Here is a 19831-nt window from a genome sequence, read left to right as displayed (position 1 = left end):
TTCTACATTAATTTGTTCACAGACCTTGTCCTTTTCCTCGTTTGACTGAAACAAAACAAAGCACAGTGACTGATGAGGTTGTACTGCTTCTGCCTTAAAGTTCAGAAGTGTTCAAAGATCAGTGATGGGTTCTGTTTTCAGCAGCTTCTGGTCAGCTTTTCGTAGCCTAGGTGCATAAGGAGAAAAGGTCACCAAACTGAGCTAAGGATCATGCTTTCAGGGGCTTCTGTGTTTTGAAGGGACTTTCGCACCAGTGTAATCTAACTCGGAGAAAACCGGTAGAACTCTGCTTACAGAGGACATGGCAAGGGTTAAGACATCTCTTTCTTTGTTTAGAAGGATACCAGGAAAAATCTTCAACGAACTTTATCTTTACTTAAAAAGTTCAACCTTGTAAACATCTTTCATCTTTTCATTATTAGCCTATAGCTGTGTGAAATCAGAAATTCTTAAATTAATATTATTGATATAAATTTTATTGCTTTTGCTTTTTGTGCTTTTTTTTTGAAATTTCTTTGATTGATGGTTGTATGAGAGCTATAGGCATAAGCAATTTATATTTTTATTTTGTGCACATTTAAGTTTCATCAGAATAATTTAAATTTGTAAATTAGTCTTGAGAAATCTTTCAGAGGGGTGTTTTAGCAGAACATTATTCAAGTAGAGAAACACTGGACCAGGGCCTCTGTGAGGGCAGGTGGCAAAGTGGTGGCTTGGAGGATGGGCCCTAGGAAAGCAAACTCTCCCCTCTCTGATGATTCCTGCCCTCCAGGGCCCCATCAGGTCCACCACTGTTGTTCTTTGCTGAAACTGGATAGTTCCTGCAGTTACACCCTCTGTACTCAGTGAGGGGCTTGGAATCCATTAAAGCCCAAAGCTCACCTTAGAAATCGCTTAAAATTCAAATGAGGTTCAAAGTTGGTGAGGCATAATGATTTTTTTCTTTTATTGATGTTTACTCAGTTACAATGTGTCCATTTCTGGTGTACAGCGTAATATTTCAGCCATACATACATATATTTGTTTTCATACTGTTTTTCATTATAGGTTACTAGACGATATTGAATATAGTCCCCTATGTTTATTAATATTACTGATCTCACTGCTTAATTTTATTTGAAGGATTAGCCTTTGACTTTTTTTTTTCAGATTGGATACTGGCTCTTAATAACTGCAGCTTATTGAGAATTTGCAGATTTATGTCTCGAATGTCTTTCCCCTCCACCCCTCCCACCCCACGGCCTTGCTCAGTGAGCAGAATAACCCACTGCTCCAGGCCAGCTACAATATTATGATTTCAGTGTCAGTCATGCAGAGCCAGCTATGTTCCGATTTCAGAATTATGTTTGGCTGTCTTGGTGTAAGGTGATACTCTCCGCCATCAGGAAGCTGTGGGACCAGGGAGCAGAAGGTTACGTTAACATTCCACCTTCCTAGAGGTTTCCTGGTTTCATTAAAGGCTGAGGTTTAAAATACATGCACTTCAAATCGTGTAGATAAAAAAGTGTGAAAAAAAGTATGCATATATAAACATAGGCACACATATTTTGTAGGTCATACATTTTTTTCTGGCATAGATGTGAGAAATGATTTTTTTTCTTTAGGACAGAAATTTGTAAGTGATTTCTTTTAAGTTCTTCAGGACTGTGGATAGTCACGAGAATAACAAAACCATAGTATGTTTCCCTTAACTTTTTGGAAATAATCATAACATTCATCACCATCAGAACTAGAGGAGTTGTGTATAACAGACTCAAAAACATTAATTTATGTACCTAAGAAGTGAATTTATGATTAGTAAAGGCCGAAATGCAATCTGAGCGATGGTTTTGTGGCTAGTTAAGATGTGCCAGGTAGAGGGTTCGTAATCTCCAGGAGGATGGCCGCGGGGACGGTGAAGTGATAAAAAATAGTGATCCTAAGACCAGATCATGGCTCTGTGAAGAGAACTGAGTCTTATCCTCATCATTTTGATCTTTGGATTTTCAAGTCCTGTTTCTGTGTGGGTCCCAACATAAACCTGATTATTTTAATGGTGGTGCCTTCGTTTTCTCCCTCAACTTTAACACATTGGCCCTGGCATCTGTACTTCCTCCCTGTGGCTAAGACAGACACACCAGCTCTGGGCATCCCTCTCACTGCTGTTGGCCTGGCCCAGCTCCCAAAACTGATGGCCAAGGTTAGCAATTTACATTTTCAAAAACTGGGAGTGGGTGGGGGTGATAAAAAAGAATTCCTTTTATGTAAGAGAATTTTCTAGAACATTATATTATTCGTAGAATTATTAATACTTCTCTTAATCAACAAAAATGCATTTCATCTGTGGCAGATATTCCCGGTGCAGCATTTCTCCTCTGAAGGACTAAAATTAGTTGGCACACTGATTTTCCTCTTTCACTAGCGCATAAACACATGGGAGGTGTCCTGGTAAGGCCTGGAAGGGTGCTATAAATGCTTCAGGAAGAGTGCGGGGCTCCCTAGTGCGTTGTGGGTAAGAGCTCCAGAGCTTCTGGGTACTTTTTTCCTGCGCGTTTAACATTTCAAATGCCTTAGTTGTCCACTTATGATGTCATTTTGGGATGTACAGCAGGACTACTGAAAGCTTAAGCTTACACATCCTCTTGGATAGCTGACTGTTTTTCTGGGTTTTCTAATCACGTGATGAAGAAATGACTCAAGTGTCTTTCGTCTGAAATGCTGGATCTGCCCTGCTAAGTGTCACGTTCCACAAAATGGGTGTTTCATGGGTCAGTGTTCGCAAAGTGTTTGGGAAGGCCAGAATGGAAGGCTGCCTCATTCAGTGTATAATTTTGTGGGTACAGATAACATAGCATCTTGACATTTGAAAAGAAGTGTCGTTCCCCAGAAGGATGTTTCCATAAAAGAGAGGTTGCAAACCCTTGGGTGAAATCTGGTTTGGAGACATATTTTGCTTGGCTTTCACAGTATTTTTGTTTTAAAAAAAAAAAAAAAAGGAGTTTGACCACCTAAGTCAGAGACGGTGTTTTCTGGTTGTCCACATGACCCACCGTTTGTTTTTGACTCCGTTATTTGCATCACTTCCCCGGATGCTGAGACATTTGTTTTGCATCCTTTGCCAAAGGAAAGCTGCTTATAGGCAGTCTCTCATTTTTGTGCTTTATCCTCTAAGTTGCTGTCAGCCTGGGAAGAGGATCCTCCCTTCCGTCCTCCCACTCCTTGCTTACTCTTGGCTCCAACCTGAGTTTGGGCAGTAGCAGGCCCTGGGGCTGGGGGGTTGGGAAGAGGGCAGAGGAGGGAGGAGAGGAGGAAGGGCTGTGTTGGCTTCTTTGGCCATGGTCCTCAGGTACCTGAGGGGATAGAAGGAACCCGGGGAAGTCCCTGCTGCTGTGTTGCGGCCAGTAAGGGAGAGATAGACACCCCTTCTTACTCACCTTGACATCCTGTCTGCTTGGCTCTTGACTCTGTATTTTTCTGATACTTGCCTTGGGGACCAGCATATCCATATTCATTCATTCCGTGTACAGTTTTGAAGTCCGCTGAATGGAGAGCATTGTACCAGGTTAGCAGAGGGCAGCAGGGGAAGCTACCTAGGTACCCAGATCTACCACCACTGTAGGTCTTAGTTTTACTAGTGTGATTTCAGTTCCCACGTGAGACGTTCGGGTTTCATCTGTATCCTTTTTCACCCAGCCTTTCGGTCTGCACAGGATTTTTATTCTGGTCTCTCCGAGGTTAGAGCTTGTATTCTCTTGAAAGCACTTTATTCTGGATCCCCAGTAACTCATTTTCAGAGGCATGCTTTTCCTTTGAATGATTAGGGTAATTTTCAGCAATTTTTTTTTCTGTAGGGTCTATGATTTCCTCTATGTTTTGCTTCCTTTACTCATCTTTCAATAGAATGATATCATCTTGTCGAGACTCCTTTGCCAGGGAGCAGAGTGTGGGTGTTCACTTTGATTTTGCTGTCTGTTCGTGGGGAGACGTCCTTTCTCCAATTTCCAGCCCTGATGGTTGGAGACAGGAGCTCAGCTTACAGGGAAGAGCGCCCCCTATGCTGCCAGCCCTCCACCTGCTCCTCTGCTGCTTTGAACTAGGGGCCCCCCAACTAAGGGCCGGAAGAAGTTTGGCAGATGACACAAAATTACTGAAGCTCTTGGTTTTAGGCAGCGCGCAAGGGTAGCTGTAGAAAGCTTTTAAATAAAATATTTCTAAAGTGCTTTTCTCTTTTAAAAGGAATTAACTATGAAGCCAAATGTGCTATTTGAGTCTTTAGTGTGAAGCCCTGGTTCTAAAACAGTGTTTCTTAAATTTTTTTGACCTTTTTTGACCCAATACATACATATGATACATAAGATTTTATTATTTATATTATTTTAAAATTTCATTTCATTTCATATTTTGGTTTTCTTTTTTTCTCACAGCTGTACTGAAGGATAATCAGCATACGATAAACAGCATGTGTTAAGAGTGTGCAATCTGATAAATTTTAACACGTAGGCAGCCGTGAAACCATCACCGCATTTGGGACAGTGAGCATGGCCCTCATCCCACCCTTTCACTCCCTGATCTCCAGGCAACCTGTTTCTGTCACTATAGCTTAGTTTGCATTTCTAGAATTTTGTGTAAATGGAATCATGCAGCATGTACTCTTTTTTGGGGGGGGTCTGGTTTCTTAAACTCAGTATAATTATTTAGATATTCATCCATTTTATTGCATGTATCAACACTTCATTCCTTGTTACTGCTGAATAGTATTCCATTATACAGATAGACCATGATTTGCTTATTTATTCACCTGTTGATGGACATTTGAGTTGTTTCCAATTTTTTAAAGATTTATTTTAAATTTTGTTCATCTATTTGTTTATTTTTATTGAAGTACAATTGACCTACAACACTATATTAGTTCCAGGTGCACAACATAGTGATTTGATATTTCTTTACATTGTAAAATGACCACCATGATAAATCTGGTGACCATCTGTCACCATACAAAGTTATTGCAGTATTATTGACTGTATTCCCCATGCTGTGCATTTCATCCTCATGACTCACTTATTTTGTAACTGGAAGTTTGTACCTCTCAGTCTCCCTCACCTATTTCTCCACTTCTGTCCCCTTCTCACTCTTCTCTGGCAGCCACCTGTTTTTTCTCTATATATGAGTATTTCTGTTGTTATGTTTGTTCATTTGGTTTTTTTTTTTAGATTCCACATATGAGTGAAATTGTATGGTCTTTGTATTTCACTTAGCGTAAAACCTCTAGGTGCATCCGTGTTGTCACAAGTGGCAAGATCTCATTCTTTTTTATGGCTGGGTAATATTTCATTGTGTGTGTGTATACATGTATACATACACACATATGCATACACACATACATACTATATATATTTATATATGTATATATATCACATCTTCTTTATCCATTTATCTGTTGATGAACACTTGAGTTGCTTCTATATCTTGGCTATTGTAATTAATGCTGCAACAGACATAGGGTTGCATATTTCTTTTTGAATTAATATTTTTGTTTTCTTTAGAAAAATATCCAGAAGTGAAATTACTGGATCATATGGTATTTCCATTTTGAATTTTTTGAGGAACCTCCATACTGTTTTCCGTAGTGGCTGTACCAATTTACATTCCCACCAACAGTGCAAGAGAGGTTCCCTTTCCTCCACATCCTTGCTAACACTTGTTATTTCTTGTCTTTTTGATAACAGTCATTCTGACAGGTGTGAGGTGATAGCTCACTGTGGTTTTGATTTGCATTTCCCTGATGATTAGCGATGTTGGCGGATATAGCAAAATGACCAGCTTAAAATAAAGTTAAGTCAACAAGTACCAAATCTTCTTCGATAACTCTTCAAAAAATTGCCTTTATCATTTACAGCCTAAGTTATTATAGATATGTCTCATTTTTGTGTGTGTGTGTGTGTGGTATAATGGCCATGCACAGCTTACTTTATTTTCTTAGTTCTTATCAATAAAAAACTTGCAGAATAGAGAATAGTAAATCAAACTAGAGTGAATTATTAATAGTTTTACAGTTTACAAGGAAAGAAAATTTCAGAGTTTTTTTTCCCTAAAAAGAACTAGGGCTTAAGTCTAGCTATAAATTAATTTTTAAATATTGAATTGTATCTCTGAACAACTATTATTACTGCATCTTAACTTCTCATTAATATTCCACTAACAAATGAAGTTTGACACTGTAATTCTTGACATTGAGATTTCTGTGCCTCTCCACCCCCCACCTACTCTGTCAAAAAACCAGTGAATGTTTTGTAGACAAATATTACTATTTCTACTAAAGGAATTCTTTTCCTGAATCCACCTGTCAAATAAACAATTTCTTCCCGTCATCTTGGTTTTAATGAAAGTATGACATTTATGTACTTTATTTCCCTCTGCACCATCTTAGTTATATATGCTCAAAAATATATGTGTAACTTTTGCTGATGCATCCTATGAATTTTACCATACCACTTTTTTGAGTCACTAAAAAAAGACCCAAAAGATTTTAAGCTTTGCCCATGTATTATGAACTACACATGAATTTTGTTTCGTAATGAACTAAAAATCCATTTACTCCAACAGAATTGAGCCAGGTTCTAGAAAATAAAAGCATTTATCCATGGTGATGCAGAAGTGTAGCAGTGTTTATACTTTTGATCATTCCTTAGAGAAGTATTACCTTGGTCGACAACCAGCTGGCTTCAGGGAAAATTGTACCCTCGACACATGCTTAAAACAGCAGTGTAAAATGTACTGGCTGACAGTCTTGGTTTTGGTCAGGGTCACTGTTTTGTTCACGGTATGCTGGGAGCATAGGCGATGATGTCAGTTTCTACCCGTAAGACTCTTATGATGGCCAGACGTAGTATTTCCCTCTGTTGTCAACACTTGAGAAAAATTTGCCAAATGGAGACTTAGGAATGAAAAAGAAAAGAATATTAGTAATTGTTTGTTTAAGGAGAAAAATTCATTTTTTTTCCCATGTTATTTTTAAAAAGACCTTAGGGGTTGAAATTTAAAATTTGAAAAAAAATTCCTTTTTACCAAATATAACTTGATTTTTAATTTTGATATTCTACCTTAACAGTCTTTAAATTAATTTTTCTTTCTTGAATATGCTTTGCCCTAGTTCATTGTGGCAAGCCCTATTATAGCCCTTCAGGGACCTGGGTTAACTCATCTGTGTTTCCCCAGTATTGGCATATGTGAGTGGCTCAATAAATTTTTCTGACATGAACCAGTGACCCTTGGAATTTATACAGCATTGAAAGTTAATTGGGAAATTGCATGTAATACTCAAATGAGATGATGACAGTGATCTTCTGGTTTATACCAATGTTTCAAACTGTCTTAGTTGGTATTATTCTATATTTGAATTACTGGCAGAGTATGAGCAAAGAGATGAGGCTCAGAGTTTCTGTAGTATGTAACTAGACTCCACTGTTCTTCAGATTACGGGTACCATTAACTATTTACAGGTTATCTTTGTGATTCTTAGTGGCTGACTTACCGTTGAAGATTTTTAAAAAGAGGAATGCTGTCTTAGATAACCAGTTAGGCAAAGGATCTATCTGTGTGACATTAGTAATCTTAGGGAAAAAAACATCCTTGTGTTTGTTTCAAAATGGAGGATAGTGGGGGAACCAAATGTAAAGCTTTTTCAGAAAAGAAGACATGGTGAACAATTGAGTTTGATTATATATTTTTTTCATGTGGTATATCATACACTGAAAAAATGTTATTTCCAGCCCCCCAGAGGGATCAATTTAAGAAATCTGATGCCTGCCTTGAGCACTTTAAAAACACTATCTGTATCAACAATAAAAATCAAAAAGCCTGATTAAAAAATCAAAAAGAAAAAGAATTAAAAAGTGATTAGTGATTAAACATCACTAATCATTAGGGTAATGAAGATCAAACCCACAGTGAGATAATACCCGACATCCATTAGGATGGCTACTATCAAAAAGCCCCAGAGAATAACAAGTGTTGGTGAGGATGTATAAGAATTTGAGCCCCTGTGTATTGGTGGCAGGAATATGAGAAGGTACAACTGCTATGGAAACCAGTATGGCCATTCCTCAAGAGATTAAGCATGGTATTGCCAAATGATCAGCAATTCCATGTCTGGGTGTATATACCTAAAAGAAATTGAGAGACTCAAATAGATCTTTGTGCACCCATGTTCATAGCAGCGTTGTTCACAACAGCCAAAAGACAAAGGAATCCAAGACTCAGAGAGCTGAATGGATACACAAAATGTGGTTTATAAATACAATGAGGGTAGTGTTCAGCCTAAAGGATGGAAATTTTAATACATGTTATAACATGGATGACCTTTGACGATATTATGTGTTTGGAATTTTCATTCAGCCCATCATCATAACCTAGATGTTAATCTATGTATGTGAGTCATCGGTGAATTATCAACCCCTACCCCCAACACGCAATATGTATATACTGTCATGGTAACAAAATAATATTACTTGAGTGAAGGTAAAGTGCCTAAATTAATGAATAATAAGTGTAGTGAAGTGGCCCAGCCAATGGTCTTTACCGCTGGGTCAGGTTCTAGATCTGCCAAGTAGTGTGCATACTACTAGTACTACCATGTTTTCATTTATTACAAGAATATAAGCATTCTTAACAGTAAAGTTTTAGTTACGTGATACTTCTGAATGTTGCCTGCTGTTGCAGACTTCAAAGAAGAATCCTGGAAGAGGTCAGGATGGCTCTAAAAATAGAAGACATTAAGAGCTACAACACCTTGATTGTGTTTCAAAAGTACAGCTTGGCGTTTTGATCCTTGTTAACAGTTTTCCAAAATTCTACAATGTCGAAGTCAACAATATTAATATCTGAATGACATGTTATAATTTCTCCTTTTCATAAAAAGAAATGGATAAGCATTGAAGATTGGGTTTAAGTTTATGGAAATACTTTAAATCCTGCTGAAAAATGATAGGGTGGTGACAAAAATGAAGATTAGAAAAAAACTTCATAAATGGCCACCTCAGTCTTTGTGAATTTGCTTTGGCACACACAGAAATTATGTTGACACCTGTAGGTGCTTATGCTTTGCATGATGTTTAAGCTAATGGGGAAAATGAAAAAATGAACTTTTAAGACCTTTATTTACATACTTACTCATGTTTTACTATATATCTAATTAATGTCTACCAGTCCAGTACCTTTATCATCATGGTGACTAGAGTTCTTGTCACTAGCAAAGGAAATTTATGTTCAGTACCAAGGAAAGGAAATGTTCTGTGTGTTTGTTCCAGCCATGCATTTACAAAAGATGTACATGACAGAAACACGTTTAGTACTGCTCACCCTTATACCAAAACCAGTCTAGCGTGGGAAAAATAGATAGGAAGACTTGGCCCAGGGTGGCCTCTGTCAGAACGAGAATGATGATTACAGCTTAGTTTTTAGAACTTTCCTTTCAACGCCTTTTATAGCATTAGTCTCTCCTAATAGCATCCAAGCATCAGAAAATCAGAAACTTGTTAGTGCTTTATTTAAACCACTACATCTATATGCTTTTCAATAAAATCAATATTAAGTACATTTATTGAGCATCCACAAATTTACAACTATATCTTAGGTATTGTGGTTAGGTATAGAATACTTCATACTTTCTGAATTTTGTGCTCTTGAATGATTTGGAGTCGGCTGGAGGAGATGGTACAGAGATACACACACACATCCTCCATAGAAAAGAATGCTCCCCAAAACAAAGAAACAAAAAGATGCTCAGGTACTTTTTCAAACTGTTTTTATTTGAATAATATATGCATCTGTCCCCAAGTAATAAAATGAGCAGAATGTACTCAATTTAATGCTTATTTGTCATGTGCTATGTTCTGTGGTAGACACAACTCCAAACAGCAGAGTCCCCCGCTTTGGGCTTGTGATTTGGAGTGTGATTGGAGAGGCTGATAAGACAGAGGGACACAGGGCTCTCCTTCCTACAAGGTAAACTGCTAGTTCCTGAGAGGTAGCTACACGTCCGCAGTGAGTGCTGCCTCGACCTAGTGCGTGATGCTTGCCCCTGAACCCGGGTTTTAGGTCTCAGAATATCCTTGCATTGTCAGGACCTCAGTGGAAATGATTGCCAATGTCTCTGATAAGAAAAGGAAGGAAGAGAGTAACGTCAGGTTTAAAAGAAGGGAAAGCCTCACTAGTTGGGGGGACCAGGGAGGGAGGGGTTGCGTGAGATCGGTCTTGAGAGAGGCTGAGACATCTTGCCTCCAGAATTCAGGGAAGGAAGATGGAGGCAAGAAAGCGTGGATCACGGTCTCTGAGAAGCGAGGAGCCAGACATAACTGGAGCCCGGAGGGACTACGAGGAAGCGAGCTGGAAAGGAAAGGTTGATTAACACGGTTATCTGACACGCTTTGAAGTAGCTTTCAGAAAGATGTCCACATTTAATCTTTGTCAAAGCGGGTTTTCCTAGGCTCTTCAGCATGTCGGCTCTGATTATCCAAATAATTCAGTCAAGAGTGAACCAGTGAGGATGTCTGAGATTTTCCCTAACGCCCCCTGCCTTTGTCAGCCTGATGTGCTCATTCTTCTTCTGTTGACTTTATTCAGTTCTCTTTATGCTCTACTTGCTCCCTTACCTACTTTTTCCACGTGGGCGATGAAGCTCTGCGGATTTAGTTTTTCTCAGTTTATACCAATTTCCTACGATACCAAACTTTGTAACACCATCACTGACGTCTTTGCCAAAATGGACTTTTCCGAACTTTCTCTGGAATTCACAACTCTTCTTTGTTTTCTGGCCTTGGTGTTTCTCCAGTGGAACATGAGCCAGTGGTCCGATTGTGTGCGCAAATTGTGCTGATTAATAATAGTTACCAGGCAGATATTAATGCATTTGTTAGCCTGTGATTAATTGTGAGGTTTTCCTGGCTAACGTGTCAAATGTGTTTGGCTACTAAACAAGAAAACATTTCAAAAATTTTAATTTACTTCCAGTGATATTTGAAGCTAATTAAAAGCATATCCTTAATGCTTCTAGATTCTATAATTATTATTAACGTGCTTTTGATGGATAAAGCAAAGGTGTGCGACTTTACTGTTCCTTCTGCTCCTATGTATTTATAAGCACATCTGATTTCAAAAGGAAGTGGTGAAGGCCAGCTTTGATGTTTCTTTTGCTTTTCATTGGCTTCATATTCAGGTAGAAAATGTGAAAAATTCTCTAAGTTGCCTATTCAGAGTGTTACTTTCTTACTTTGCCTTTTGAGCCGTCAGAATAGGCTGCTGAACTTGGTGTTGGTCAGACTGCATTGCTCTGGAGGAAGAAAGTCTTGCTGTAGGTTTTGAGTGAGAAATAAAAAAATACACTTTTGCTTTCTGAATGTCAGTGTTGAACTTCCAGGCATATGCAAGCTTAATGGTCTGCCTTTCTGTATCATTTTCTCCTGGAATGACGGCTTAACAGTTTTCCTGGTTGGATTGTGTTAAAATCTTTAAAGGCTACATTCACTAAAACATATGTCTAATGTTTGGGCAGCCAAAATCTGTGCAATCATTTTAGCGAAGTTTAACTTAGCAACTCCGCTGTTACCACAGATATCTTATTGTTAAAGCTGCATTATAGCAGCCTCCATTTGGAATCTGTTATTTCCTGTTTACGTTGTTCTGGGATGTGCTGAAGTATCCTTTCGCGCTGTTTTAAAAATGGATTTTACTAAGAAAGCAATAGCGTCAATAAATTAAAGAAGGACATGCTTAATATAGGTAAATTCCTTTAAGAAATTTTTCTCTAGTTAACTTTTCTTGAGTGTCTACCATCTTCTGAACGCTGGGCTAGTATCCCGCATAGATAACTTGAAGTTGTGGCAGTGGGTACTGACATCTGGGCAGAAGATGAACAGTGAGGAAAAGTCATGGAGTGGCCAAACCCAGAACAAGGTATCTTAAAGTTTCCATCGGAACAGGAGTGTCATGATCTGTGGGTCGTTGGCAAGGTCATTGTGTGTTCAGTGTTAAGATTTTGATGGCTTCTCTTGGATAGGGTGCTGCTGATGCCCTGGAGGGAGGGGACGACAGAAGTAGTGACAATCACTAGGAGAAATCCAGGGCAGACAAGGGCTCATCGACTTGGCAGCCATAGGCTATTTCACTCCTACCCTTTCAGAATTGGTTTTTAAGTTTTCTTGACAAATTTCTCGAGCCCTTGTAGGGAACAAAGCCTTTCTGTTCTGTGGTAGGGAACACAGAGACGTTACTCACCTTCCTGGTCTTAAACTGGCTGAGCCTTCCCTGGTGCCATTAGCTGCTCCAAGTCAGTGGTGCTCCCTCTGGTGCTCTGACTGGTGCCAGCATCCTGGAGCAGGTCTTAGTGGCAAGAAGTTGAAGAAGCAGATACTGGAAAATCCAGCCTTACGTGAACTTTCCTGGCTGGGATGGGTTTAGCTTTCATATTGAAAAGTTGTTTAAACCCTTTAAAATTTTTTTCAAGTGCTGAAATACATTTTTATCTCCGAAGAAAACTTGAATCTTGGAACATCACTTTTTTTTCCTGAAGAAAATGAATTTTAAAGTATTATTAGTATTTCTGTCTATAGTTATTTATTTTGAAAAGGTTAATGACTATCTCTGTTGAAAGGCACTATATTAATTTTTATTATCTAAGTAGATCAAAATACTAAATTTGGCTAGAAAATGTCTCTGCAGTTGGATATCATTGTCATTGAATGCATGAAAATTAAATGCCTGTTAAAGTTGACAAATACGTAGTTTAATCAGACTGTCTGATTGAATCACAGAGAATGGAAAAAATAACACTTTCTTCCACTTTGTATATTTGTGACGATCTCATAATCATAATATTAACAGAGTGCTGATAATTTCCAAAACAGAAAAGAAGCCATTGTCAGAGATTTTAGTAAATTAAAACTGTGAATGATAAAAAGCACACAGTGAGTTGAATTTATAGTCTACCTTACAAAATCATGGGACTCTATAGACTCAATCTTAAATGATATGTGCTAATTCTTTGAAAATATCAGTGTTATGTCTGTATTTTGGCATGTTTCAGACTTTTGATGTGGTTTTATTTGATACATTTTAATACTTTTCAGGTATTAGATGATCTTAAGAAGGAAAAATGAAACTCAGGTGCTTTCAGAATTGAATGAAATAACCAATGGCAAATGCTCAGCTCAGAGCCTAAAACACAGCAACTCCTGTGACAATCAGTCATTTGTGATTATTCTGTCTCTTCTCTTGTCACTGCATCCTCTTTCTCACAGGTTTGTTTGCTATGACAATTTCCAGACTCACGGTGGTATTTTCATTTTGTGTCTATCCTCCAGCTCTTGGTGTTTTAGAAATTTCTGGAATTACTTCCAGAGCTGTCAGCATAACTCCTGATCCAAGAACTCGCATGTTTATGCAGCACACTTGCAGAGGTGTTGAAAAACTTCATCTTCTCTGATACCAATAGCTTACTTCCCATTTTGTCTGGGATTCAACAACTTGAAGGTCAGGACATGAGCTGAACGTGGTCCTGACAGGCAGCAGATCACATAGAGACTGCCATGGGAAGGCTGATTGCTTGTGTTTTCACTGTGCCTACTTGCTGCTGGGGTTTGGGACCTCAGGGTTCCCTTGTACCTGAAGTGAGTCCAAAGATGCCATAAAAAAAATTATGTTTTTTGAGATTATGACTGTGACATAACATATATCTGTTACCTTCCACATTAATTCAAGGGCTTTCCCTTTATTTTTATCTATTTCAGACTTATTGAGGATATTTTCAATAATATAAAAATAGTTTGCACATAAAGTAAAAAAAAAAAGTTCTTTTCTCACAATTCCTTCACCGTCATTTTCCAGGAGAAGCACGTTTTGATAGCTTGGAAGGAATTCTTCCAGACTATTCACATATATTAGCTCAATACATATGGCTTTGTTTATTGTTGTCCCCACTACTGTGGTGGTTGGTTGTTTTTCACAAAAATGAGATGATACTATTTTTCAACTTGCTTATTTTACCAGCTAATTTGACATGGGCATTGTTCCGTGTCTTCGGTCTTTTTCATGGCTGCATAATACTCTGCTGTATCGATGTATCCTGGTGTGTTTAGTTTGTCTCCTGCATCATCCATGCTTATACATCATGTTGCATGAACTGTAAGGGTTGGAAGCTTTTGTCCTGGGTACATCTGTGCTTAGTTTCCCCACTAGTCTCTGCAGGCTAGAGGAAGCCCAGGACTGTTGCTCTGGTTGCTTATTATCCTTCTGGGGCCATCCTAAAAGTTGTCATTTGATCTTGGATAGCCTCAACTCGGGTAAAAAAATACCAGTTCTGTTGTGTGGGGTTTTAAGGTAACAACAGCATTTTTATAGACGTTTCTCATTTCAGCCCTGTAGCTGGGATGCACTGTCTAGCTGGGATGGATTTTGGTTACGTCATTCTTAGATACTCTAATGTTGGCAGAGTTCTGGGTTTCAGAGCTATAAGAAAGGTTTGCTTGTCAAATCTTTTTTTTTTTTTCTTTTTAAATCATTCATCCTTAAAGTCAGGACATCTTTTTAGGGAATACTTTGAGAATACATTTTTTTTATGATTGTGAAATATTTTTGTTTCTTTACATTTCTAACCCGGTACACTGAAATTTAATTTGTGACTTTCACAAGTGGCATAAATAATCATAGTCATAAAATTCAAATACCAACCTATTGCAAGGTTAATGTTTCATTGGGGGTGGGGATGGTATTCATTAAGATGCTCATAAAATTTTATGTTCCTCAGGCCCTATTTACTTAGTAGATACAGTAACTTATTTTTGTCATGGCTACTGGCCATATCTTGGAGTTTAACATCTGCTGGCTGAAACTGCTGCATGTTTTGAAATTGTAAACTCTAATTGCCTCGAATGAAGGAAATCTTTTAATTTATATACAGGCATACCTTGAAGATACCATGGGTTTGGTTACAGACCACCGAAATAAAGTGAATATTGCCAAAAAGCGAGTCACACGAATTTTTTGGCTTCCTGGTGCATAATAAAAGCTATGCTTATACTGTACTGTAGTCTATTGAGCGTGTAATAACGTTATGTCTAAAAAATGCAATGCCTTAATTAAAAAATACTTCATTGTTAAAAAAAATGCTAACCATTTGACAACGCACGGTTCAGTTTGTAAAAACTGCGATATATGCGCAAAACACAGTAAAGCGAAGGGCGATAAAGTGAGGTCTGCCTGTAAATTTTCTTGTTTGGAAGATTTTTATTTCATGTTCATAATATAGTATTGTAGAATTTAAAGAAGGTGATGCCAATTATTAGAAATATGGAGGAGAAATGACCATTTCTTCTTCATAATAGGGTAATTGATCAACATATTTTAAGCACTAACTTGCTGTGGGTTTTAGTTTTTTTTTTTTTTTTTTTTTTTTTTACTTTCTACTTCCCTGGCATCCTGCTATGATATCATAGCTAAGACTTTTAGATTTATTATTGTATAGAATATGGCGTGCACAGTGGAGTTAGCCACACGGAGCCAGTGCTGAGAAGACATTCTTTTTGTCTGTGACATTTTGTACTTTAAAACAGAGTTGTGGTCGTTACCCCGATCTCAGGGCACGTGAACGAAGGGAGTTGTAACCCTTTGACTTTCCCGGTGATTTCTTCCTGCTCGGTTTCCGTGAATATTTTGTGTGGCTTCAGCTTTTCCTTTGCTACAGCTTTTACATGCTGTTCTTGTGTTTTTCTTGTCCACAAAACAGTATTTCCTACGACTGTTTATTTGTATGCAAATATACCCCCAAATGAACAAAAAGGCACTTTCATTCTTAAAGTAACACAAAGAAGAAAATGACATTGATACAAAAATGTGAGATAACAATAATTCAGTTTATAACACAAAAATTTATTATAATGGAATGCATTTTTAATGATATGTAGAATTACAAATCTCACTTTTCCTTTGCCCTGGGATTATAAATGACTGAAAACTTTTTCAATTGTGCAAAAATGAAATGACTCTCTAGTTGAAAGGGAGATGTAACTTAGTTGGCATAAAATTGAACTGCTAATTTTTCATTATTTACTAGATTTAAGTAATTTCTTTTTATGACTTAATCAAAAATATCATCATATATTTGAAAATGTGTACTCTCCTCAACATCAAGTTTTCCTTTTCTTTTTCAGTCTGTGGTCAAAACAGGGCGACTGCTAGTCAGTCATGAAGCTCCCTTGACTGGCGGCTTTGCTTCAGAGATCAGCTCCACGGTTCAGGTAGAGTAACGTTTTGGTACCGATGTGAATGTTTGTGCAATTGCATCTGTCTATTCCAAGAAAGAAATTACTTATCACAGTACATAAAAGTATGCACTATTTAGAAATGAACAATTTGCCATTTGACTACAATTTCACTGTCCTTTAGATGATGGTCTAATTACATCTTCTAGAAAAGAAATCTTGAAATAATAAAAGTTGAAAATTTCTTTATAGGGAGAAGAAAGTTTAAAATAATCTTAATAAACTCATGTCAGTTATGTTTGCTGGGATAACAGGAAAAGAAAAACTTTAAATTTAAATGTGATCGTTCTTTTTTGATAAAACTTTTGGTAAAGCTCGTTGTGATATATGTTGATTTATAAAATTGATCTTAGATTTTACCAGCCCTCACCTTACAAAAAAAAATGAATCTGTCAAAAGTCAATAATTTAAATTCAGTAAATAATTTCACAATCAATAAGTTAATTTATTAATTGGATCAGTCACATATTATGCTATTGGCAATACTTTAGAAATGGTTTAAAAACCATTTCTTTTAAAAATATTTTGTTATGATGCTGCATATCAGGAAAAAAATTTGCAAAACTCTTTATGGAAGATTTGACTTAAAACTTTCAGTCACATGTATTTCACAGATGTGAATAAGATGATTTAAATGACTTTTAATTTTCCTAATTGTGTAAATTAAAAATTAAATAACTATTTTAAATGAAAAATTATATGCATTTTAAATTCAGAGTATGTCTGTGGTTCACAAACATTTTGCTTCTTTTTACTGGTGGTAAAATGATTCTATTTTTAAGATACATATATGTTGAAAATTCCTGTAAGAGTATATGGTTTAAAAACTTGATATAAAATTATGATATATGAGTACTGAGTTACATCGATGATTTCTAACAATGAAATATCTTTAAGTATGAATTGGCAACATTATAAATATTTTAAAATTAGGTGAATCAAATTTAAACATAAATATTTTAAAAGCTAGATCAAAATAATTCACAATTATAATAAAAAACAAAATTATTTTGTTACTTTTACATATCTATTGTCACCAACAAAATTAAGAAAAGCAAATATTTGAGTTTTGTAGATTTGTTTTCCTATTATATAGGCTAAAATTTGAAACGTATTGCTTATCATTATATATCATGATTACCTGTCATGAGTATTTACTGTGCATTTTATTTATTACGTAGCATAATGTACTAACTTGTACTAACTTTATAAATAAAAAAAAATGTGGCTTGCAAGAATGAATCACTCTAACACCCAGACGCTATTTCAAGTCAGAGGCAAACTAGAAAAACAAACTAGGATTTTCTGATTCCTAGTTACTATGTAGTCCACTAAACCTTTTGAAATGAGAGGAAGTGGCTGTTGCTAATAGAACCTTTATCTGACAGCCTTGTTTCATTTTGCCCATTGAATGTCATCTTATTGTTATCTCAAACATTTCATTTGCATTTAAATGTAAAAGGAAAATAAGCAGAATATAGAATCAGAAATTATGACTCCTCTGTAAAGTCCTCTTTCTCTAAGTGTGCTTTCTAAATTTGAATTCCATAAATTATTATAAGCGGCAATAGAATATAACATTTTTCAGACTGGAAAGGAATTAGAAAGATTATCTAATCTAGTGCCTGTTGGTCTTGAATAATATGTGGACTTGTGTTCAAGGAAAATTGTCTCTCGGGCTCCAAGAATACATTTGCAAATTCCAGTTTGAGGAACATCATTTTCTGGGTTAAATATAGTCACTATATAAAGCTAACACCAACAAGATCGTAAACACTTTATCAAAATCAGATCCAATTATGACAATAATTGGTGGTCGAAGTTGTAAAAAAGATTATCCAGAATAGAATCATATCTTTATCATACTATGAAGATACCAAAACAAATAAGATGCGTTACAATGCTCAGACTCTCAAGAATACAGCCACTGATCCCCGTGTATGTAGAGTCTGAGAAATCCTGACCTAAACCAACTGTATTATTTTTATAAGTGAGTGTTAGTCTCCACAGTGCTGGTGATTAACCCAGTTTTAAAAGAAAGTGAATGATTTGGGACTGGGACAGGAGTTTTAAGTAAAGGTTGAGTGTGTGCACACACATTCTTTATTCAAAGTATCCACCCCAATACTACCAAAAGGAAGAGAGAAGCTTTGGATTCATTATAAAAGGTTTTCTGTTTTCCACGTTACAATCATTCAATCAACTAACCACAAAATGAATTCAGGCGATAATGTAAAATATGCAGAGGGATCTTCATTTGATATTTTGGGGAATTAGAATTTGCATTTATTATTATGAGGATGAATTTGAAAATGTTCACAGTTGGTTTTTGATTCATTCAGATTTTACTTGCACAAATGAAAAGTGTGGAAAATGAATTTTAATAAAATAGAATCAACATAGTATCTCCAAAGATTTGTCTGTTGAAGCTTTTGTGCATTGATAAGGGAGGGGGAAAAAAAGCCAGACACCGTGAGGGACTTTTTTCTTTTTTGGTAATGATATTTGCATATAATGTAAAGTAATCTGAGGAATACAGCCTCCTTTTCAGCAACTGTTTCATGCGCTTATTTAGCTGAATGCAGTGTACTGACTATCTTGAGCATCTTCTTGTGGAAGGTCTCATTCCCTGTTCTAAGTGAAGCCTGTATCAAATTACAAGTGCCTTGGGCTGTTTCAACTGAAATCACTTAAGTGTGAGGTGCCGCTGCCTTCACCACTTGAAATGATTCATATTTCTATATTTCTTTTTGTTGTGTATACTTTGTAAGGTTAGAACAGGCAGTATGGGGTTAAGATACTGAAAGCCAGCTTTCTATGACGGCAGGGAAAAGGTACACAGAGAACTCTTCATTGTTGTCTTAGAAAAGAAGTTTGAAATTACGAATGAGAATGATCTATACATTAGAGCACTACTGATTAAAATACTGAGTTATTCTCATTGTATCAACGAGTGTAACTTTCATGTGAAAGTGAGCACACACACACACACAAAATCTGCCCCACAGGCATTGTTTTGTGGAAGATATTTGGTAGCTCTTTAAAAGCTCATGGCTAATCTTACAGAATTGCTCTCGAAACTATTTTAAGAGAATGATTATTAACCACAAAACTACTGTTTTGAAATACATTCAAAACTGAGAGCACTATTTTCTGCTCTCCTCCCATTTTAAATGATTACCCACATTAAAAATTGAAATGAAGAGACTATAGCATTTCTTTAAGTTAATAATTGATATTTTTAGATAGAAAAATTATATCATGCTGTATAAAATTAAATACCAAGTAAAGGAATTTTTTTGCTAGTTATAGGAAATGTTGCTGGCTTTACTATTGATTATTTTTAGTTAGATAAAATATGAAAGGAATAAATGTAAAATATGCTCATAGTTTATTTACATAACTTTTCAGTTCATAGCAAATGGCTCTGCTATCATAGAAAGAGTTCAGTGCACACAAGTTTTTTCATGCTGGTTGCCTCTTTTTCATAAAGCCATTTATTTTATTGTTTTCAAAAATATTCACTGTCAACAGTCTTAGCT

General features: G+C 36.5%; 1 protein-coding gene across 1 annotated transcript in view; it reads left to right on the top strand.

Annotated features, from left to right (window-relative positions):
• The window catches only part of BCKDHB (branched chain keto acid dehydrogenase E1 subunit beta), a 195733-nt gene that overhangs the window by 122478 nt on the left and 53424 nt on the right, over positions 1–19831 (top strand). The window contains exon 9 of the mRNA XM_010972846.3: positions 16179–16265. Coding sequence (XP_010971148.2) covers positions 16179–16265 — 87 coding nt within the window. The remainder of the gene's footprint in view (positions 1–16178; positions 16266–19831) is intronic.

Source organism: Camelus bactrianus, chromosome 8 (genome assembly GCF_048773025.1).
Source record: "Camelus bactrianus isolate YW-2024 breed Bactrian camel chromosome 8, ASM4877302v1, whole genome shotgun sequence".
Classification (NCBI taxonomy): domain Eukaryota; kingdom Metazoa; phylum Chordata; class Mammalia; order Artiodactyla; family Camelidae; genus Camelus; species Camelus bactrianus.
Note: the sequence above shows the minus strand (reverse complement) of the source record. Positions and strands in the feature narration are given on the sequence as shown.